A 24,554-nucleotide genomic window follows, 5' to 3' on the forward strand; every position below is an offset into this window, starting at 1 on the left:
TATTCTTTCATTTTTCCGACTGTAAATAAAGTCTTTATAAATTAATTGAGTAATACTTAATTTATACAACGCAGTTCTTCACATGTTCAAACCTTATCTAAGCTTTCCATGGTAACAGGACATTATTAAAATAACTTTACAACTATTTTTCTTTTTCGACTATTTGTATAGTATATAAATAATGGCAACCACTGAATACATAATTAGTGAAATATAATCCTATCATTTATACAAGTAAAGGTTATCCAAGAACATTCAAAAACTGAACGAAACCGAAATAGCCATCTCTACCTTTCTAATGACAATGTCACTGTCAACCTAATGTTTACATCTGGAGTTTCCATACCAGTGAAAATTTTACTACACGTAATTTGCCGTGTAACGACAGAAAAAGTAGGGATACCCGTAAAATATTTGCGAATTATGTACCCATAGCCTTAATCAGTAGACCCATTGAGACCTTTCAGTGTTGGGCCATTCATCGTCTATTGAATAAAAAGAAGTATTTTCTTTTACATACAAATATTTAAGTATTTACTTAATAGTAATTAAATAAAGCAATAAAGAAATGATTTTATTCAATTACTATTAAGTAAATACTTAAATAATTGTAAGTAAAAGCAAATACTTCTTTTTATTCAATAGACCCATTCTATCTTAATAAGGTGTCGGGAGTTGCGTCTAACTCTTAATAAACTTTCTGCAATCTTTCCTATTTGATGACATTTCTTTTGCTATAGCAGAAACAATATGTTGAATATCTTACATTTTGGTATAATTTTGTCAATTTTAAAGAATATTTATAAAAATTTGCAGTTTGACAAAATAATCATTGTTAATGAACTTACATCAATTATTATCAGTTGAGAAATATATTCACACAATCTTCAGATATCAGTTCTTTGTGCTGCAGTGTAATAACTCTTGTTTACGTTTAAGGATGCTATTATCAGCTAATATTTGCAATTTATATTCAGTGCAACGAAAGCATTATCGTGATTGTTGTTACATCATAAATAACTAAAGTGTTGTCTAAGAATAACTAAAAATGTATATTCTTTTGCTGGTATTGTGCGTGTTAGCAGTAACTTTATTTCGATGGTACACTTATCATAAATACTGGAAATATGTTAACGAAATTCCAGGACCTAAGGCTTTGCCGATTATTGGTCATCATGATATAGTTAATTTAGAAAATGGTAAGTATTTCTGTTGTTTGTTTATCACCGATATGCCCAAGCATGATCACTTAACATTAACGGGATACGTTCCATACGGTTATACGTTCTGCATAAACATATTCTAAAGATTATTGCAAAGAACTCCATCCACCGGCATCAGACTTCATAATCTATTCCTAATACTATTGGTTGCTGAGCAGTCGCCTGGTTTGGACGGAGAAATATTCACCCGTGTTGAGCTGTCCCCCTCACTTGCAAAAATCAAAAAACAAATAGCCCTGATTTATGAGCTATTTATGAGCTTTCATATTCCGCAAACTAAAAATTTTGAGCTCGTTCCACTGAGCAGGAATTTATTACTTTAGTGGGGGGGCTGAGTCAGCCCCCCCACTACTTAAAAATAGGAATACTTAAAAATAGGAATATTGAATCGGTTTTTGCGGCAGAATTACGAGCTATTTATGAGCTCTTGAAATTATATAGTTTCGATTTTTGAGCTCATCGCCTTCACCCCCAAACAACCCTTTAATTGATTTAACTTAAGAAAAAATGCTGTAAAATTTTAAAATATATCGTATTGCGGATATAATTCCTATAGCTTATATACTCTAAGAATAAACTATTAAATCACGTGCATTTCGATTATTGAGCTACAACCCCTTCGCAAGAAAACCACCCTATCTTCCCGCCTTGGATCAGTGGTTAGAGGATACGTCAAGAAACAAAGGTGACATGGTACCACCTTGCGCCTTTACCCTGAGGGTGGATACCGCCCCTTCTCGGGGGTGAAAATTATTTTATAAAAAATTTATTATATAAAGTTATTAAAATAATTCAATACTTTTTAAGTTATTAAAGATCAAAGATTTTAATTATTCGCGAAAAAAATGCATGTTTTGAAGCGGTTTTTCGTAAATCACTGAAAAACTGTAAGTTTTTACAAAAAAGTTAATAGTAGTTTAATTCGTATAGCTTATATTCTAAGAATAAACTCTTAAATCACGCGCCTTTCGATTATAGAGCTACAACCCCTTCGCAAGAAAACCATCCCATATGCCCGGCTTAAGAGAGAGTTGTACTTAAAATAATTTAAATTATTTATTTGGCGACTACATATCGTTTAATAATTTATGAGCTCGCAAAATATACGCATCTCAATTATTGAATTGCCATTTTCTTTTTATAGTGCAGTCACTGAAGGTAAAAATCAACTATGACCTTCGATTTCGGTAAATCTCCATTCATTTTCACGAATTGACAATAACAACTTGCGGTTTTACCCTGGGTATATGTCACCCCTTCTCGGGGGTGAAAATTACTTTATTAAAAATAACCCCACAAATCGAGAGAGGGACAAATTCTAAGCAAAATTTGTTATATAATGTTATTAAAATAAATCAATAATTTTTGAGTTATTAAAGATCAAATATTTTAATTTTTGTGAAAGAAAATGCATGCTTTAAAGCAATTTTTCATAAATAACTCAAAAACTGTAAGTTTTTACAAAAAAGTTTTCATCACTAAAATTGAAGCTAATAAAAAATATAATAAATTGCTTACTTGAAAAACCATTTAATGTTAATTTAAAGTAAGTTATTGGTAATTAAATGTATATTTTTTTCTGCGACTGTTCAAATCTAAGGAGTCAAGCTTAAATAACGGCAAAGAGATGCATTTTATAACACTTAGGTACCTAATAAATACTTGTCAAAGTACTTAGAAATACCTCTTAAAAATGAGCTCAAGAAAAAGTTGATAGCATCAAAATTTATACTTATAAAGTATACAGCTATAAAACTGTATTACATTTAATCTTTCAAATACTTTATTTTTTTAGATCATATTTAAAATAATAACTCCAACAATACTCGATTGACGTAAAAGATGATAGATAACGAAATTTGAGTTTTTTTTATTAGTAAAGATTTTACTTGTCTTTTGATTTATGTATGAATCAAAATAACGAAGATAGAAAAGTTTAAGCCTAAATTTTACTACGAGAACAATGTAACTGGATCTCTTTAACCTATTATCCTAAAAAATAAAGTATTAATTTGAAAGATTACTTTATGTCTCGGTTGACAGCCGGTTAGTTAACCGGAGTTTAATCGAGACCTCTTTAGGGTCTCTTGCGTTGTAATAAATGCAATTACAAGTATTATTATGATTATAAATAAGAATAATAATAATACTTATAATTGCATTTATTACAACGCAAGAGACCCATAGGCATAACCAGGGGGTTATAACCCCACCATTGGGATGTACTTTGAGCTCTATACGCTTAACACCATAGCCCTCAGAGACCTTCCAGTGGTTGTAACCACTGGAAGGTGGTAACCATTCAGGTAGTTGTAACCCCCCCCTAGGATCATCCTGGTTACGCCTATGAAGAGACCCTAAAGAGGTCACGATTAAACCCCGGTGAACTAACCAGCTATTAATCGAGACATAAAGTATTGGGCCTAAATGTAATGCAGTTTTATAGCTCTTGAAATTACCTGTCAAATAGTTGGATGTGCCTGATATCATAAAAATTAACAGAGTGATTAAAAAAAAATAATTTTTTTTTTAATTTTTGGAGTATAAATTTTGATGCTATAAACTTTTTCTGGAGCTCATTTGATAGGTATTTCTAAGTACTTTGACAAGTATTTAGTAAGTGTTATAAAATGCATCTCTTTCCCGTTATTTAAGCTTGAATCCTTAGATTTGAATAGTCGCAGAAAAAATTATACATTTAATTACCTATTAGCTATAGCTATTAGCTTCAATTTTAGTGATGAAAACTTTTTTGTAAAAACTTACAGTTTTAAGTTAGGTATTTATGAAAAATCGCCTTAAAGCATGCATTTTCTTTCAGAAAAATTAAAATATTGGATCTTTAAGAACTCAAAAAGTATTGATTTATTTTAATAACATTATATAACAAATTTTGCTTAGAATTTGTCCCTCTCTTGATTTGTGGGGTTATTTTTTATAAAGTAATTTTAACCCCCGAGAAGGGGTGACATATACCCCCGGCTAAGTTGTTATTGTTAATTTTCTTTCTTGACGTATCCTCTATCCGCTCACCGATTTTCGTGAGAATGAATGGAAATTTACCGAAATCGAAGGTCATAGTTGATTTTTACCTTCAGTGACTGCACTATAGAAAAAAAATGGCAATTCAATAATTGAGATGCGTATATTTGGGGAGCTTATAAATTATTACACGATATCTAGTCGCCAAATAATTAATTTAAATTATTTTAGGTACAACTCTCTCTTAAGCCGGGAATATGGGATGGTTTTCTTGCGAAGGGGTTGTAGCTCAATAATCGAAAGGCGCATGATTTAAGGGTTTATTCTTAGAATATAAGCTATACGCATTAAACTACTATTAACTTTTTTGTAAAAACTTACAGTTTTTCAGTGATTTACGAAAAACCGCTTCAAAACATGCATTTTTTTCACGAATAATTAAAATTTTTGATCTTTAATAACTTAAAAAGCATTGACTTATTTTAATAACTTTATGTAATAAATTTTGCTTATAATTTGTTCTTTTATAGATTTGGCAGTTATTTTTTATAAAATAATTTTCACCCCCGAGAAGGGGCGGGATCCACCCTCAGGGTAAAGGCGCAAGGTGGTACCATGTCACCTTTGTTTCTTGAGGTATCCTCTAACCACTGACCAATTTTCGTGAAAATCGATGAAGTTTCACCGAAATTGAAGGTAATCGTTGATTTTTACTTTCAGTGACTGCACTATACAAAATAAATTGCAAGTTACTGATCTAAATGCGCGTAATTTGGGAACTTATAAATTATTAGATGATATGTAGTCGCCAAATAATTAATTTAATGCATTTTAAGTACAACTTTCTTTTAAGCCGGGAAGATAGGGTGGTTTTCTTGCGAAGGGGTTGTAGCTCAATAATCGAAATGCACGTGATTTAATAGTTTATTCTTAGAGTATATAAGCTATAGAAATTATATCCGCAATACGATATATTTTAAGTTTTCTCAGCATTTTTCTCTTAAGTTAAATCAATTAAAGGGTTGTTTGGGGGTGAAGGGGATGAGCTCAAAAATCGAAACTATATAATTTCAAGAGCTCATAAATAGCTCGTAATTCTGCCGCAAAAACCGATTCAATATTCCTATTTTTAAGTAGTGGGGGGGGGGCTGACTCAGCCCCCCACTAAAGTATTAAATTCCTGCTCAGTGGAACGAGCTCAAAATTTTTAGTTTGCGGGATATGAAAGCTCATAAATAGCTCATAAATCAGAGCTATTTGTTTTTTAATTTTTGCAAGTGGGGGGGGGGGGGGCAGCTCAACACGGGTGAATTATTCTCCTAACAGAGTTATCGCAAACATTCAGCTTTTACCAGTCTGTTAGGCGGCACGTCTCTGTTCATGTGACTGTTGATTACTTTAGTTGATTACGTTAAGTGCATGTACAGCGTACAGTACATTTTTTATAATAACAGTTTTTAAGTTGTTTTCTTCATATCTGTTTAAGTTATACGATTTTCTAACGTTATCACCTAAAAAATATACATTTGAAACGAAAAGCTGCGCATTTTAAGCGCTTACCTATATGAATTACTGTCAATAATCTTTGAACTTTTAAACTTATTTATTGTACCTTATAATTAACATAATGTATGCGGTACTATATTAATAAATATATTTAAAAACTGATTTACGTGGTTATTATCTCTTTAAAAAAAGTCGCTATTCTGTCAGACGGCACGTTTCCGTTCGTGTACTAAAATGAGGTCTCTAGAGTTAAGGGTTAAACACCCTATCTGCCATCTTCCATACGCTAAGGCTCTGTGGACGCTTCTTTACACAGTAAATTGTAGTATATTTTCACTAAAGTGTTTTGTTCGTATATTCCTTTGTAGTCTTGTATTTTTGCAGCTATTATATGAATCCAAGTATGTTTATCGACCGCCATGTGCTATTACTGTCACATGTCAGTTTTATCTAGACTCATAAATCATGGTATCCAGTTTAGTCTGCTGTCGTGGGTCACGGTCACGGTATCAATTTTGTTTTAGACTGAGAAATGTGCACTCTGAAATGTTTTTTATGAGGCTACATCAGATCGTCATCAATTTTTTTTTTCGACAGTTCTGCGTACTTCCAACAGTGCATCGGCAGTACGTGACACTATACTATTAAAAACGAAGGCACAATATTGTGATAATAATATTTCTTATACTTATCGGCGCGGCGCGCTAAATGTTGTCAAGTCAGTCAAATTCAATTTCTTGTAATAAATAATCGATTTTTAAATTTCAAATGTGACACAAAATCTAGGCATGGGATAAAACAGTTTATTTAAAAGAAGAAAGTGTATTTTTTGATCTTATTAATGGCGGTACAGACCAACGAACTGTCAATACTGATGGAACGGCCCCGTTCCATTCAAACAGTGAAGCGAGATTGCGGCCAACATATATATAAGAGAGAGATCCTAGAGAGAAAGAGAGATCCTAGAGAGAGATCCTAGAGAGAAAGAGAGAGAGAGAGAGAGAGAGAGAGAGAGAGAGAGAGAGAGAGAGAGAGAGAGAGAGAGAGAGAGAATTCCAGGGAAAATTTGCAACATATAAGAGAGAGGTCCTAGAGAGAGACAGAGAATGCCAGGGAAAATTTTCTACAATTACCACCAGAGTTGCCATATGTGATTTTATAACTCTCCCACTTAGAAACCGAAATTACCCCAAATTGAAGCTCAAATCCCCCAAGTTTAAATTTTTGCCGCATTTTAATAAATTATTAGTTAAAAATGTAGAGAACAGTAAACCAAAATTATACTACTTATCAACAGAGGACCCTGGAAATAATTCACAGGTCCTATCGTCTTCGGTTATATGAGAGTATAATATAATATTCGTTGGTACAGACACGTACAGACTCGTTTTTGTAATATTTTTTTAATTATAAAATAATTTCCACATACTAACGTATATCTCAAATTGGGTTCTGTACCGCCATTCTTCACTATATTACGAATATGTGTGTCAAATATCTCGACATAATATTATTCAAAATTGAAGCTGCAATCTTGTAATGCGTTTTCCGTGCGCTGATGTAGCCTCTTAAGGGTCTCTTAATCTTCTGAGTTTATTCACCGACTACTTTTGAAGTCAGGGAACACTTATTCGAGAGACTTTTTATAGATCCTTGATATTCCTGCAGTCTGTTCTATCGTCTTAGAACGCCTTTATCACGGTTCTCTTTTTGCCTTTTACAGTTCCTTATTGTATCTACTCAGAGCTTTGCGATAATCGCTCTTCACTCACCTGATCTGTTGGCGAAATGAAATTCTCTTCTGACTGCTCTCCTTTGATTTTCAAGACTGTCATTCCATATGGATTTACTCATTACCTTTTGACAATTATCTTCGGACACTGATATGACAACCTCTTGAAATTTTTTTGCCGTCATGCATAGGCGTAACCAGGATGATCCTAAGGGGGGGGTTACAACTACCTGAAAGGGGGAGGTTACAACTACTGGAAGGTCTCTGAGGACTATTGTGTTAAGCATATAGAGCTCAAAGTACATCCCAATGGGGGGTTACAACCCCCAAAACCCCCCCTGGTTACACCTATGCCGTCATGAATAGATCCTTTCTTCTTCAAGTGCCATCTCTATCAAAGAAGGTTAGCTGTTACGATGACAAATATTTCTCTGTCTTCAGCTGTGCACGTAAGTTCTTCAAAGCATACTCCTCTCTAGTTTCTGATAATAAGCAGACAGGACAGTTTTTTTCTTCCAATACCTCGTTTCTTCTTTATTTTACTCAAAGATCAATTGAAGAAACTAATTTTTTCGTAACGCCAATTTTTTTCCATTAAACTTTTTGCCGCAAATCGTAATAAAGTGTTTTTACCCTTAAAAAGTCACCCCCTTTTACTTCTCGACCTAGTATCTCCTGTGTATTTCATTTTTTCTGTTACTATTTTTTTTTTGGTTTTTCACCATTTTCAAATGCTTCGGGCATGGTCTAATAATATTGTCTATTGCAAAGTTATGCAATAGTTTTTAGACTCTTCAGTCTAATGTCGAAGTAAAAACCATAAGGAGTTCTTAATTTTTTTCTAAATCAAGCTCCTCAAGCTAATGTTTTAGTGGGGAGTTATCTTTTTGAAGTTATACTTCTTTACGCGCGATATGAGGGTGAATTTTTATATGTTAAAACCTGCGATCCCGGCGCATGCGAATTATAACTTTGTTCTGATTGGATGTTCAAATGACATGTCAAAAATTATCCAATATGGCAGCTGTAGCGCAGCTGTGGTTTGGACGGTTGACGGTTTGGTTATGTATGGTTGTTGCGTTTTAAAATTTGTGGAAAGAGAAACAACAAGGGTTAGTTAATAGTTATACTGCCTTTTTAAATAGTTTTCATATTATATTTTTGAAGTTATACTTCAAAATGTTTTAATTTATTTATGTATCAGTCCAGAAAAGGCGTGGAAAGAATATATTAGTGTTTTTAAATATATTTGTCTAAAAACGTGTTAAAAAGGCAATTTTTAGGACTCCATAGGAGCGTTAAAATGCTACTTTAAGGCACTAGTGCTTTAAAAATTTTAAGGCACTGCAGTTAAAAGTGAATTGTCAAATTGTTAAACGTCAAAATATTTATATTTCATTTATTAACATTAATATTAATAATACAACTTGCGCAATTTGAAAAAGGTGGTTTAAAAGGTTTTTTATTATAATGTTGTGTCTTTGGATTTGTCTTCCTTGGGCGTAAAATAATAAAACATCTATTTTTATATTTCACTTGTCACCGTGATGTATAATTATGTATATCTGAAAGGTAACTAGCATGCGGCTTGATGGCCTTGTTGGTAGAGAATTGGACCAGAGATAAAAAAATCGCGAGACTGCGGGTTCAAATCCCGGACGATTCATATTTTTTTCTTTTTTTTTTAATATTGGGCATTGTTAAGTTTTGGTTCATTTTTGATAATTATTGTTAATTTTTTGTATTGTAACTGTTAAGTAGGTATATTTATTTCGTTGAAATTATATTATAAAAGAAGTATAACTTCTTACGTGCGTACAAAGTACACACACATTCTTTTCTTGTAATTAAAGTAATATTACTTTGTTTCTATTTATTTTTGTTTAACACATTAGTATACATTTTATTTTTTATAGAGGAACTTTTTAGAATAAGCCGCGAGAGATCAAAACTTTACTTTCCAATATACAAAATATGGAGCTTCGGGATGTATTTTATTGGCATTGCAGGCCCACCGGAAGACATGGAGGTAAGTACAAATACTAATTTAGAATAACAAACAAAGACAACAAAAAGAAGTAGATACAAAATTTGACACGTAGATGAAAAATCAGAATAGAAAAGTAATATTATTTCTGGATAATGTTTCATCTTGTTCTAAGATTGTAGTCGATAATGTTAAACTTATTTTTCTTCCACTCAATAGACCAGGCACTATTCAATTTTAAAATAATCTATATTACTTTATTTTGACTTACTTTATTAAGAACTGGAAGTGTCGTATGTGAATGAACGTATTGAAGATCGTGAATGATCGTATTGAAGAAATACAAGAAATAAATGAAAGTATCCCCAACTCTGAACCTGATTGGAAGGTTTTACTGTATTATTATTTATAAAGTAAATTTTACTTTTTTAGCTAATTTTAGGACATTCAGAAAATAACGACAAAAGTTTTGTATACAATTTTATAAAGAATTGGCTTGGAACAGGGTTATTAACCAGCAATGGTAGCAAATGGCATTCCAGAAGAAAGATACTGACACCAGCTTTTCACTTTAATATCTTACAAAAATATCTTGAGGTGTTTAATAAAGAAACAGAAATTTTACTTGACGAGCTGGATAAAGACGCTGGAAAGGAATATATTAACGTTTTGAAACCAATAACTGATTTTACCTTATTTTCAATAGGAGGTGAGTATATTATGCCTTTACTCTTCTTGTTTCTATGATCTGCCCGATTATCGTTAGTTATTTCATACTCCCTACTAAAATTGTTGCTGTTTGACTCCAACATCAATTTACAATATGCGAACGTCTCTGTTACGCAAACCAATGTCTCTTAGGCAAGCCGCACACCGAAGAAACATGAAACGAAAAACATGAAACATGAAACGTGAAACATGTTTCATTGAAATAAAACACTGCTAAACAAATCTCAAAGTCGGCCTACCAATGAAACGAGTGTGATTCATGCTCATGACACATTTTTATTTTCGGAGAGTTTCATAAATGGCCGGACGTATATTTGTTTAACAGTGTTTTATTTCCATGAAACGTAATTTACGTTTCATGTTTCTTTGATGTGCGGCCTGGCCTGCCTTAGGTAGTACATCAAGGCCGCATACTATAGGCCGCACATCAAAGAAACATGAAACGTGAAACATGAAACATGAAATATGAAACATGAAATGTGAAACATGAAACAAATTGTGAAAATCGAAACCGTTTCATGTTATATGTATACTAATCAAAGAAACAAAAAAAAATTGTATATTCAACAATGGAAAGTCCTGATGACGAGTTCGTTGCTGTCCAGGCAACCCTTTTATTACTTTCCAAAAACAAAAGAAAACGACGTTGTTGACATAAATCATAAACATAGTACATATTTGGTGGCCAACGAAATTATTCTGTCAAATTTCAATTATTATATAGAATGAGTATACAAATATTTACAAATTTATGTTCTAGGTATTTTCTTGGTATTGTCTATTCGAGTACCCCTATAGGTTATAATTGTAACCCCTACAACTCTTCGTACTGCTAAACCACATAAACCAATGCAATATTAAATTATTGGTCAGTAGGTATCCATTTTACACGAGATTTGTCCAAGAAATTAAATCACGGCGACTAAGATGGACAGGCCACGTGCACAGACTTCATAACGAGAGACTGGTAAAACTGGTATGGGAGGAGATTCCTACAGGCAAAAGACCACTTGGACGTCCCAGAATGCGATGGAGAGATAACATCCAAGCAGATCTCCGAAAAATGAACATTCCATTTGACCCTAGGTTGATGGAAGACCGAGCAAATTCGAAGAAAGTTGTACAGTCAACCCAGGGTTGTAGCGCTACGTGATGATGATGATCCATTTTACACACGTAATTAATTCTTCAAAACAATGATCCTGAAACCGAAAAAAAAAACACAAACTATTTCACGCAACACGTTTCAAGAAGTTAAAAATATTTCATGCACATGACTAACACTCGTTTCATTGATGAACGGATTTATATTTGTTTAGCAGTGTTTTATTTTCAGGAAACATGTTTCTGGTTTCATGTTTCATACTTCACGTTTCATGTTTCTTTGGTGTGAAGCCTCCCGAAGATAAAAATGTTTCACGAGCATAAATCACACTCGTTTCATTGGTAAGCGGACTTCTATTTGTTCAACGTTTTATTTTCATTAAACGTGTTTCACATTTCATGTTTCTTTGGTGTGCGGCCTCCCTTAGAGTTTCGATTAATACAGGGTGCTTAACACTATGAAATGGCCTTCGAAAGTCAATTAAAATAGTTATATACGTCTATAAAATTATAAGATTTTGATTGTTACAAATTCAATAATTATTTTAGAATCTGCGTTGGGAGTGAGTTTGCGCGAAAAGAATTGTGATGAATATAAAAAGGCTGTTCATGAGCACGGAAAAATAGCCGCATATAGAATAACCAAACCAATTTTGTATCTAGATTTTATATTTAACATGCTTCCAAAGGGTAGGACACTTCAAAAATATGTAAAGACGTTACATGATTTATCAACAAATGTTATTCGAGAAAGGGAGCAAAGCAAACTAATGGATGCAGAAGGCAATTTTTCCTACTCAAAAAGAAAAAGATTGGCTCTATTAGACCTAATGCTTGAAGCAAGAGCAGCTGGTGAAGATATTGACGAAGAAGGAATTAGAGAGGAAGTAGATACGTTTATGTTTGAGGTATAATATTAGGATTCAATTGTAAAGATACGTCTCAGTTGTTTTTATTTTAGGGACATGATACAACATCGGTAGCACTATGCTATATCCTGTTAACTTTAGCTAATGAGCAAGAACATCAGGTAAGATGATCATTTTCGTTTAACTTTTCAGTGTACAGGTTCAATTTTTGTAATCTGTGATTATAGGCCAAAATATATGAAGAGATTCTATCAGTCTTAGGAACAACTCAATATCCAACTCAGCAACAACTAGGCGAGCTCAGGTTCATGGAAAGATTCGTTAAAGAGTGTCTGCGTCTTTATCCTAGTGTGCCATTTATTTCCAGAGTGACTGGAAAGACTCTACATACTCATTCGGGGTACACAATACCGAAGAATTCGACAGTTCTTATTTTTATTTATGACTTACATCATAACGCAGCAGTATGGGAGGATCCAGAGAGATTTGATCCTGATAGATTTTTGCCGGAAAATATTGCCAAAAGACATCCGTTTGCATATTTACCATTTAGTGCTGGAGGAAGAAACTGTATAGGTAACGAAATTGTTTTAATATGTTAAAGATAAATGTTTGGTTTTCTTTTAGAAAATAACATAAACCTCCAATACTTGTTAAATGTTGGAATAACTGTCCTTGGTTTCTTCCATTTAAAACATCTGCTGGTGTTACATGTAAATCAATTTTCAAAAGTAATTGGACGTCGTAAGTCCTAGGTTTTCACCCAAAGTAATCGAAAGTAGAACTAGAAGTCGATATTTGAACGCTTCGTGTAACTTTGCATCGATTGATATGCGATTTTATTAATTTTGAGTCATTTTGACTAAACATTGGGTCATCATTGTTTAAGCAGAAATGACTTCAAAACAGAAACTAAAGATTAAAACTCAACTTTTCAATTCGATTTATGTGTTACGTGTACTATTTCTGCGAATATAACGGCACGTCTGGTTAGAACTTTTAAAGCGGAAATGATATAAAATCCAAAACCAAAATTTGTTCTCATCTTGCTAAGGCACGTCGAATGATATATCGCTTACACTATTTCGGTGATTTTAGAACAGTTCATACGGTTATAACTCTAAAACCGGAAGTCCGATGTCAAATTTCTTATCCTTAGTACCATCCTTGGGTTATAAGCTCTCATTTGACACCTCATTTGTCATTATATCTGTATTAATAATGGAGGAGTTGTATTCGCGGACGGAAAGACAGATGAACAGACCGTCATGAAACCGGAAGTATATATTTGTTCTCATCTTGCGAAGTACTGTCGAATAATATATCACGTGTACTATTCCGGTGACTTTAAAACAGTACTTCTGGTCGCATTTATAAAACCGGAAGTCCTAGGTCAAATTTCGCACATTTAGTACCATCCTTGGATTATAAGCTTTCATTCGACACCTCAATTGTTATTCTACCTGGTATAGTGACGAAGGAGTTATATTCGCAGTCGGACGGACAGACGGACAGACAGCCTAGGTCAAATTTCTCACATTTAGTACCATCCTTGGATTGTAAGCTTTCACTTGACACCTCATTTGTGATTCTATCTGGTCTAATGACGTAGGAGTTATATTCGCGGTCGGACGGACCGACGGAAAGACAGCCTAGGTCAAATATTTCACGATTACTACCATCCTTGGGTTATAAGCTTTCATTTGACACCTCATTTGTCATTATACCTGGTATAATGACGAAGGAGTTATATTCGCGGTCGAGCAGACTGACGGGCAGACAGCCTAGGTCATATATCTCATCTTTAGTATCATCCTTGGATTATATGCTTTCATTTGACACCTCACTTGTCATTCTAGCTGGTATATTGACGGAGGAGTTGTGATCACATACAGACAGACAGACAGACAGACAGACCGACAGACGGACGTGGATAATTCAAATTTTTCACATTTTTTCAAAATTGGGTGAAAACAATAAAACATCTGCTGGTGTTACATGTAAATCCATTTTCAAAATGAAACATTAGAAACTACTTTAAAAGTTAAAAAAGGTTATTAAAAAGGGTTTTGTATTTTTCAATCTGTTGGTTCAAATGCAGAGTTTACTAGAATTGTCCCTGTCTAAATTTGTTTTTCTTAGTATTCCCTGTATTGCCTGAATTTTTTAGTACAAAAGTATTATCCTTTGCCTGTCTCTGTTTTGTTAAGGCCGCTTGCTCTTCTAGTTTTTTTTTCAATTTCGGTTCTTAATTTGTTCTGTGTATTTGTTCTGTAGTATAGCATTAAGATGTCAAATGCCAGTGAAACATTGATGGAAAATAAAATTTTGACAAGATGTTGAACTGTCATATAAGGGAATGTTACACAATGAAGGACAATTGTCCACTGTAGCTCAAGTCTCCAGAGATCTAATGATGTGGATTTTTAAAGGATGTTAATAGTATACTCTTATTAGCTTAGAAATAAAAAAAATTAAAAAAATAAAATAAGGATGTTAAATAAAAATATAAAATATTGTCCTGGAATCCTGCGAATCTCGTAAAATCACTTTTGGATCGTGTTACGTACAATATTTTTTCTGCAGCCGCTTTGTTTGTTAAAAAGGATATATGGACAAACTGTACTTATGAACTTTCATTAAACACTTTAAATTTACTCTCGTGAATTCAACATTAGAAAAATCTACTTATGAATATTAATAACAAAATTATTTATAACAATTATTTACATTGATATTTAGTTTCCCTAATCTCATGTGGAATCATCTCGGCTTCACTTACACTGCTGATTTCCATTTCTTGGAATTGAAAAACGAAAAACTGAGCAAAACACACACGAATCTTAAATGAAAACCGTTGTCATAATAAAATACAAAGTTGATGTTATTGTCAAATCCGTTACCTAGCTACCCAAAATCGTCCCGAAAGTAAAAAAATCGCCCCGAAAGTAAAAAAAGCGTCCGGAAAGTGAAAAAATCAGTCCCGAAAGTAACTACTTTCGGTACTAGTTGTGTAAAATGGTACTTTCGATTTAATAAATCATACCGAAAGTTTTATTTTCGGGGCTTGCTGCAGAAAAAAGTATTTACCATTTAATATGAACTAATTTTCTAAATAAAATTTCTAACATGGGTAATTTTTTTGCCAATAAAGTCGCGGTTACACGATGGCAATTGGCGAGACAATTTTCATTGGACAATTGTCATCACGTGGTTGCGGATTGTCGGAGGCCAGTCCAGTTGAAAGAGAAGATGTTTACACGGGGCCAACTATTGCCATGGCAGTAGACCGATAAAACATGGGAACTGGCAAAAAACAAGACAGCACTACTGGCCTACACCGTTCACACGGCGCCAATTGTCGCGACAATTGAGATTTCGAGTGGTGGGGGGCTCACTGGGCGCAGATCATTGTCCTCAGTCTACTCCCGGAGACAACTGAATTTTGGGCCAATTGTGAGGGCAGTTGGCAAGGCAATTGGCCTGAAGTGTTTACACGAAGACAATAATTTCATGCCAGTCAGTTGTCTTCTGACAATTGTCTCGCCAATTGCCAACGTGTAAACGCGACTTAATAGTCCAATAATATATGTATAATCAAATCCTGAATTCAAGTTACTTTCATATAATAGATATTATCATGTCACTTAAAACCTTTCATTTCAGTAAGCTTTTATATTATAAAATTAAATGTTTAAATAATTTTTCCTTTTAAAATACATAATAATTAGTACCCGTACTTAATAATTTTTCAATTTCAATACTCTATAATATGATTTAGTATTGCATTTGAAAAGGAAACAATAAATATTCAAAATGTAGTGGTCTGAATTTTTACTTATGCGAGGATTGTTGCATGTGGGTATTTTGGCCTGTCGGGATTCTGGCTTGTTAGGATTCTGGCGTGTCGGTGTTTTGGCCGTCGGGATTTTGGCCGTCGGGATTTTGGCTGTCGGGATTTTGGGTGCCACCGCTGTTCCAGATTTCTTCCTAAGATTTTTACTTCGCATCTCTTATCGTCTTTTGGCAATTTTATTTTTAATGTTATACAGTTCTTTGTCCCTTGGATCCTTTGGTTGCACGTATCTTTTCCATAACATGTCTATTAGATGAGAAACATAAGAAACAACAAATATTATCTAAATTTTACTAAAAATTGGAGATTGTGAGTTTTGCAGGTAGATCCCTGATTTACACTTCGACTTTTCAATTAATATTGTGACTAGTTAAAATATGTAATATTAGTCTGGGCTGATTATCGGAGAATAGGCCATTTTTGGGAAAAGTTATTTACCAGCAATTTTATTGCTGGAATCGAATCTTATGATTGTATACATATATTAATAATATAGGTATACAAAGTCCGCAGATAGTGTGCTACTTTTTTTATAAACAAAATGGCGACCGAAAATCGTGTTTTTTTCAATTTTTGCTCTATAACTCCAAAGATTTTAACTTTACACCAAAAACACTCAAATAAAAATTCACCGCAATTAAATTCTGCATAGAGACGTGTTTTTTCCGATTCACTTCGATGAAAACTTTCCCCGGAAAAAGCGGGTTTTTCCAACAAAATCTTTAATTCTCAACTAAACTTTTAGATAAGTAATTGTTAATCAATAATTAAATAACTTGGTAATGTAAAAGCCCTTTTTATATATATTATAATTCCAGAAGCAGATGGAAATTAAGTGAACAGTTTAGCAACAATTGAATTGTTAATTAAAAATTTACGGTCGCTATAATAACGACAATAATTATGATGTATAAGAACAACTATGATTTTTTCATAAAAAGACACTATACCTATCTAATGCACTTTACAGAATTGAAATTGGACTATTTAAGCGGCCTCAGGAATATTTTAAAATTATAAAGATTTTTTTTTGGCTTATAAACAAATAGAATATCTCGAGAAATTTTAAACAGAATAACATTATAAAAACGGTGTTCGAAAAACAGCGACAGGATGCTTCTTCAAAAAGAAAAAACGTTTAATTATGATGAGTAGTTCCTGAGATACTATCGGCCAAAATTGACCGGAATTTACGGCAAAGATATAAACAATAGGATCATAATTTTCAAACCATCACCTTTTTGTTTTTGTCCTCTTTCTCCACACCAATTTTCATATCATTAAAATACTCATAACATATATTATTATAAAAAAAACTATTGATAATACGTGTGAAAATTGCCAAAAATAGCAAAATTCCAATCAAAAATTAGGTTGGAGAAAATGTAACCCTCAAAGTTCAAAATCGGTATACGTTAAAAAAATGCATTTTCTCGGCTTCCCATGGAGCAATTTCCTTCATTCTTTTTTTGTTCCCAAGTAACTCAAGTAGAGCCATCGAACAAACGCATTATTAAATGTCAGACTTGCTTTTGTTTTGTTAGAAAAAATTAATTTATTTATTATAACACAAAATTTTAATTTGTTTAAATAAAAATTGTTTAAATAATTATACAGCTTTCAAATGAGAATATTTATATTTTTAACTTTAAAAGGTACACTTGTAGTAAGTTTATCTAAAAAAAGCCTACAACTGGAAAAAATATGTAGTTTTCTGTTATTATAAATAAATTATTCTATTATAACAAAACAAAAGCAAGTTTGACATTTAATAATGCGTTAGTTCGATGGCTCTACTCGAGTTATTAAGGAACAAACAAAGAATGAAGGAAATTGCTCCATGGGAAGCCGAGAAAATGCATTTTTTTAACGTATACCGATTTTGAACTTTGAGGGTTACACTTTCTCCAACCTAATTTTTGATGGAATTTTGCTATTTTTGGCAATTTCCTTACGTATTATCGATAGTTTTTATTATAATAATATATGTTATGAGTATTTTAAAGATATGAAAATTGGTGTGGAGAAAGAGGACAAAAATAAAAAGGTGATGGTTTGAATATTATGATCATATTGTTTATATCTTTGCCGTAAATTCCAGTCAACTTTCACCGGTTGTATCTCCAGAACCACTCGTCGTAATTAAACGTTTTATCTTTTAGAAGAAGCGTCCTCCCGCTGTTTTTTGAATACCGTTTTCACAATTTAATTTAGTTTAACATTTCCCGAGATATTATATTTGTTTATAACCCAAAAAATTGTTTATAATTTTGAAATATTCCTGAGGCCGCTTAAATAGTCCAAATTAAATTCTGTAAAGTAGATTGGATAGGTATAGTATCTTTTTATGAAAAAATCATAGTTATTTTTATGCGTCATAATTATTGTTGTTATTATAGCGACCGTAAATTTTTAATTAACAATTCAATTGTTGCTAAACTGTTTATTCAATTTTCATCGGCTTCTGGAATTATAATTTATATGAAAAGGGCTTTTATATTACCAAGATATTTAATTATTGATTAACATTTACTTATCTAAAATTTTAATTGAATATTAAAGATTTTGTTGGAAAAACCCGGTTTTTCCGGGGAAAGTTTTCGTCGAAGTGAATCAAGAAAAACACGTCTCTATGCATAATTTAATTGCGGTGAATTTTTATTTGGGTGTTTTTGGTGTAAAGTTAAAATCTTTGGAGTTATAGAGCAAAAATTGAAAAAAACACGATTTTCGGTCGCCATTTTGTTTATAAAAAAAGTAGCACACTATCTGCGGACTTTGCATACCTATATTATTAATACATACAATAATAAGATTCGATTCCAGCAATAAAATTGCTGGTAAATAACTTTTCCTTGTATTTTGCTAATTAGCCCAGAGTATATAGGTAATCTAATATCTTTGTATTTTAGGTCAGAAATTTGCTATGTTGGAAATAAAAGCTGTATTATGTGGAATCCTGAGAAAATTTAAATTGGAAGCAGTAGACAAACGAGAAGACATCAAATTTATATCAGATCTCGTATTAAGACCAACTGGCGAAATACGGGTTAAGTTTTCTCATAGACAATAAAATAGTATATTTTGCAACAAGTGCAGAAAGGTACTAATTTTTCACGAGTTTGAAAAGTTGCGGTACGAGCGCAAGCGAGTGCCGCAATTCAAAATAGTGAGAAATTACCTTTCTGCACGTGTTACACACTATACTTTTTCTACAACCACAGTTTTTGTTAAAAATAAAAATTACAATTTCTAAACTAAGATTTATTATAATAATAAATTATAAATTTTAAACTGTATTTAATTAATACTAATCAATTTAATGTTGTTCTGACGCTATTTTCTTGTGGCGTTTTTGCAATTAACTAGTTTTGATGGGAAATAAGCCACAATTTTACTAAAAAATATATTTTATTAACGTTTCGACCCCCAAATCGGGCGTTGTTGTCAAAATACATTATTAATATTTTTTGTATTTTGACAACGACACCCTATTTGGGCGTCGAAACGTTAACAAAATCATTTTTTTAGTAAAATTGTGGCTTATTTCCCATCAAAACTAGTTAATCAATTTAAATTCCTTATACCTAAATATATTACACAGAAATCAGTTAAAAAATTAATCCACTGCCTTAATTTGTTTGAATTTAAATTATTTTAAATAATTATTATAAAATAATGTCACATTTGACGTTACATTTATGCAGACACAGATTGTCCCCGAACCTACTTCATTCGACGTATCTTGCTGAGATTGCTAAATTCTTATTGATTAATAATTGATAATTATAAAATATTTATTAAGAATAAAATTATAAAATAAAACAGTTGTAACATTCATAATTTAATTTCTATTCGACAATTAAGTACAATAACTGTCTTTCAGGTTATAATATATTTGTCTACACTTTAACCATAGATGTAAACATAAGATATAAAGTTACTCAGAATGAGGTAGTCATTTGTAGAATACTAAATTTAAAGTTCAAAAGTAATGTGATAAATTAGCAAATTTTCCAGATTTCTCGGACATGAGATATAGTTAAATCGGTTCTTTTTTGAAAAGTACTATCAAATCTCTAATATCTCAAATAAAACAATTTCATCAAAACATGCTATAATTATATTTATTTGTGGAATGTAATGGTACTGTGCAGAAAAGAACTTTCCGGCATAGAAACGTCACTTTTCTGCACACTAATGTCATATATCAAATACTGTGAGAAAATGTCAAATTTCTTAACATAAAACTGTGCAGAAAAGTGTATTTTCAATAGTGGTTGTAGAAAAATAAACTTATATACAAATACTTAATATCCGTAAATTCTTAAATTCTTAACAGAGGCTAATATTTCCGAAGTCGTTAAAAAGAAAGAATAATAGTCGATTACTTCGATATTTTTTTTCAAATTGTTATTTAAAATGAAATATAACAAACGAATAATAATTGTAATTATTTTATTTCTATCTTGTTCAACGAAGGTATCTAAAGAAGCGAAGAAATAGCTTCAGAACAATATGAATTTATCCAATGTATTAGCACATATTTAACAAAAAGCTAGCAGAGCTACGCGACGAGATACAATTTGGTTTCAAGAAAGGATTCGGAACACACGAAGCAGTATTCTGCTTAAATACACTTGTACAAAACTGCATGGACCAAGAAAGGATACAATAATTATAACATTTCTAGATTATGAAAAAACGTTTGACATCGTAAAATACGATGCCATGATAAAAATGCTACACAATGCTAATATTGATGTGAAAGATATAATAGTTATGCAGAATCTCTATCGGAATCCAAAACTATGAGTGAGGCTGAAGAAAACAACGAACACAGTGGAATTTGAAAATGTAAAAGGGGTGCGACAGAGGTGTATTTTGTCTCCTGAGCTGTTCAACCTCTATGTGGAGAATATTTTTGCAGAGGCACTTGAAGGTCTGACTGGGGTATAAGGGTCAATGGGTACCAGATAAATAACATTAGTTACACCGACGACACCGCGATAATCACAGATAAAGAACATGATATACAGTTGATGGTAAATAAAATAAATACCGCAGGAACAACATACGACTTGAAGATGAATGCTGGAAAAACTAAATGTAAGGCAATAGGAAAGGGACCCTTTTAAGTGTACAACTGCAAGTAGATAATGCTTCAATCGAGCAAGTGAAAACGTTTAAATACTTGGAATGATGGGAATGATTATAAATGACCATTGGAATCCTCAACAAAAAATACACTGCCGTACCAAACAAGCAAGACAAGCTTTTATTAAATTTAAACAGCTACTTTGTAACCGCAATCTTTCCTTCACAGTCCCCGTTACAGAATGGTTAAGTGCTATGTATGGCCCATATTCTTGGTATGCTATTCGGCATGGAGACAGTTTCAGTATGTTTAAACCATTTCTTTGGACTAATAACAATTAGAAAATTAGTTAGTGCAGATGTCAAGTTGGGTAGTTTTTCAGTCGCTATCTAATTTGTAAACAAAGTTAGTATTTTAAGTCTCTCCTATTAAGCTATATATAAAAAATTGAGTTTTGTCAGTGTCAGTAGAAAAGTAATAAAAAGTTGGAAAATTTGTAAAAAGAACGAAATTTTATTGCATTTCCATTAATTAGTTGCACCTAACCGAATTTGATTGGTTTTTACTTCGAAACGTGACAAATTAAGGAGTAGAACAAGATGAAGAAGTTATTTCAAAGTAAAAGTTATCTTGTTTGAAACATTTTGGTGCCGAAACCCGGGACTCGAAGTAACTAAGAGGAGGTTAGCTGCTCTCCAAAGAAAGGAAACAGGCATTTTAAGTTCAAAGGTAAATTACTGTCTAAAACAATGCCAGCAATAGATGACCCAGCTCCAGTAACAGTAAGACAACCAATAGTCAATTTAAGCCGAAGAAGCTCAGTGTCACGAGCTTCATCAGTATACTTAACAAGGAGTAACTAGTCCATAATCGACCTTGAAAAAGAATATACCTCAAGAGTCAAACCTTCAGAGACAAAGGAAAAGATTGCTGAATTGAAAATTAAGATGATAGTAGAAGAAGAAAAGGTTGAACAATGCTCTGAGGACTTTTCAACACTGAAAGAAATCTTTCCAGAAGACCTGAGTGTAGATGATGCTGAGAAGCTAGTCAAGGAACAAAAAAAACCTGCAAGAAAATAAGAAGATATTGAGGCACCTTCAGGTAAAACTACAAGGTCTTCAATCGTTAAGTTTAATTCAAGAAGAAACGCTTAACAATCTTAAAGAGCTAAAAAGAAAAAAGCTGAAGTCATTCGACAATCAATCGCTGAAGACCAGTATTTGGGATCTGATGATGATGATGAAGTTATCGAAACCAATCCTTCAAATGAAGTGAATATACAAACTGAAGAGGAAGAGATAATACAAGTTAAGGATCCACCAGAATCAAACGAAATAGAAGACAAGCGATGGTACCTGCCTATTTCTTTGCCTTTCACCCGAGTAAAAAGTCAAAACTTGTATTTGATGCAGCTGCAAGAAGTAAAGAAAAGTCATTTAATGATTTCGTTTACACTGGACCCGATCTACTACAACAACTTGCTGCTGTTCTGATGAGATTCCGAAGACATCGATTTGCTATTTCTGAAGACATCAAGCAGATGTTTCACCAAGTTGCACTGAGAAAAGAAGATCGACCAGCCCAGTACCTCTATTTTTGACCCTTCACTTCGTTATCGAACGTATTTGCTTAGTATACTAAACACATACGAAATGAATACGTTCGATAACGAAGCGAAGGGTCAAAAATCGAGGCCCAGACGCTTTTGTATCGTGAAATGAATTGTAATTGAGAACTCTAACTTCACATCTGTTGCTTTCTTGATGCTAGCGAAGAAGCGTTTGCAGTTGTGGCTTACGTAAGAGATCATGCGAGAGGGAGCTTAAATGTTTCAATCATCGCAGAAAAACGAAAAGTAGCAAAAGCCAAAGGAATGCTAATACCAAGATTGGAACTCGATGCTGCTGTTGAAGAAGCCAAGTTGAAGGCGTATGTGGAAAAAGCTTTTGGACAAGAATTTAACTTTGCAAGCTCTTTTCTATGGATTGATTCAAGAACTGCAATATGTTGGTTGACTTCACGAACGGGAGGATTCAGCCAATATGTAACCAATCGAGTAAACATAAAATCCTTTATAAAAGGTATATTTGTTAAAATCCCTATACAGGGCTACATCAAAGACAGAACTAGTTTTCGATCGGTTGACCGATCATCATCAGTGCAATCCTAAAATGTGTACAACCAGATAAAATGATGCAAAGTATTTAAAATGTTGACTAAGGTTATAAAAAGTTATAGGTTATACTCACTTAGAATCTACATGTTAACCACCAAAGTAAAAATATATGGGTAAAAACCCTTTACAATTGATCCGTCATCGGAACATATGTCAAAGATGTGAATTATAACATGGATGAATAAAATATCCAATGTTTTTCGCCCGAGGTACCAATGAGCTTTATCTGACATGTTCACATCATGGCTGTACGGAAGCAAGTGATTTTGATAACGGAAATTCTGAATGGTGACATGACAGGAATGATAGTTCCACAGAAAGTTATAATTTCCCTGTTGTTTTGTAGTATTTATTGTAAAATTTGTTAAATTAATAACAATAATAACAGTCGTTCCCACTGTAGTAAATAGTCTGTAAAAATGTAAATGTTAAAATATTGTAATGGAGGAAGTAGGCAAACCACATTACACATAATACAGAAAATTTAATAAACATTATCAAACCCTTTATATGTGATATCTAGGGCTTAGAAAAGCAGTTGTGTGTTTATTTAAAGTTATCAATTATATTAGAATAATTGGAAGTTGTTATAGTATGTGGAAGTACCATAAAAAATCACTGTGTGGGTGACAAAGGTGTAGAACTGTTTTCTGATCTGGGAGGGATATATAATACAAGCTAAGATACATGCCACCATTTCTCAAGATCCTTGCATATCGCCTGGAACTCTAAGGGTTCGACAAAACAGACCAATATATGAGATAGCTAACATAGGGGAGAGGGGTGGTGTTATAAATTTATGAGAATATAATTAAAATGTAACATGAACGGGACCCAGAAAAAGTAGTGAGACTATTAAATTTAGTTACAGTATGATTATATGGGGTGGATATAATTAAATTATTGATGAAAATTTAGAGATCAAACGGTATGTATGTGGGTGATGATAACAGCAGTTGGTTTGTGTGTGTATAATTGGATAGATGATAGTGAATGATGGATAGAGATGAATAAGGAAAGAAAATCATTATGAATTGTGTCAAATCAACTGTAAATGTGGCTGTGTGAAAGCGATAGAAGTAATAAAGAGGTGAAAAGTACTATTGTAATTAAAAAGGAGTTAAGAAAAAAGTTGTCGATGAAGTGGATGGAAGTCCCGGTTAAACGAAACATGGCGGTTGACACAATTTGGGCTTTTTTGTTTTTCTCTGACTATTTCCAGGTCCTCGTACAAGTCCAACTTCAGAAAGTCTCTTTGTGAGATATTGTGTAGAAGGGAAACATCATCT

General features: G+C 32.8%; 1 protein-coding gene across 1 annotated transcript; it reads left to right on the plus strand.

Annotated features, from left to right (window-relative positions):
* Nucleotides 1–899: 899 nt before the first annotated feature.
* On the plus strand, nt 900–20,435 carry LOC126881684 (cytochrome P450 4C1-like). Its single transcript, XM_050646091.1, has 7 exons — nt 900–1,199; nt 9,360–9,472; nt 9,863–10,139; nt 11,813–12,171; nt 12,225–12,293; nt 12,360–12,708; nt 18,901–20,435. Exons 1-7 carry the CDS (start codon nt 1,049–1,051, stop codon nt 19,059–19,061), a joined length of 1,479 nt encoding a protein of 492 aa, XP_050502048.1. The 5' UTR covers nt 900–1,048; the 3' UTR covers nt 19,062–20,435.
* The last annotated feature ends 4,119 nt before the right edge of the window (nt 20,436–24,554 follow it).

Source organism: Diabrotica virgifera, chromosome 3 (genome assembly GCF_917563875.1).
Source record: "Diabrotica virgifera virgifera chromosome 3, PGI_DIABVI_V3a".
Lineage (NCBI taxonomy): Eukaryota > Metazoa > Arthropoda > Insecta > Coleoptera > Chrysomelidae > Diabrotica > Diabrotica virgifera.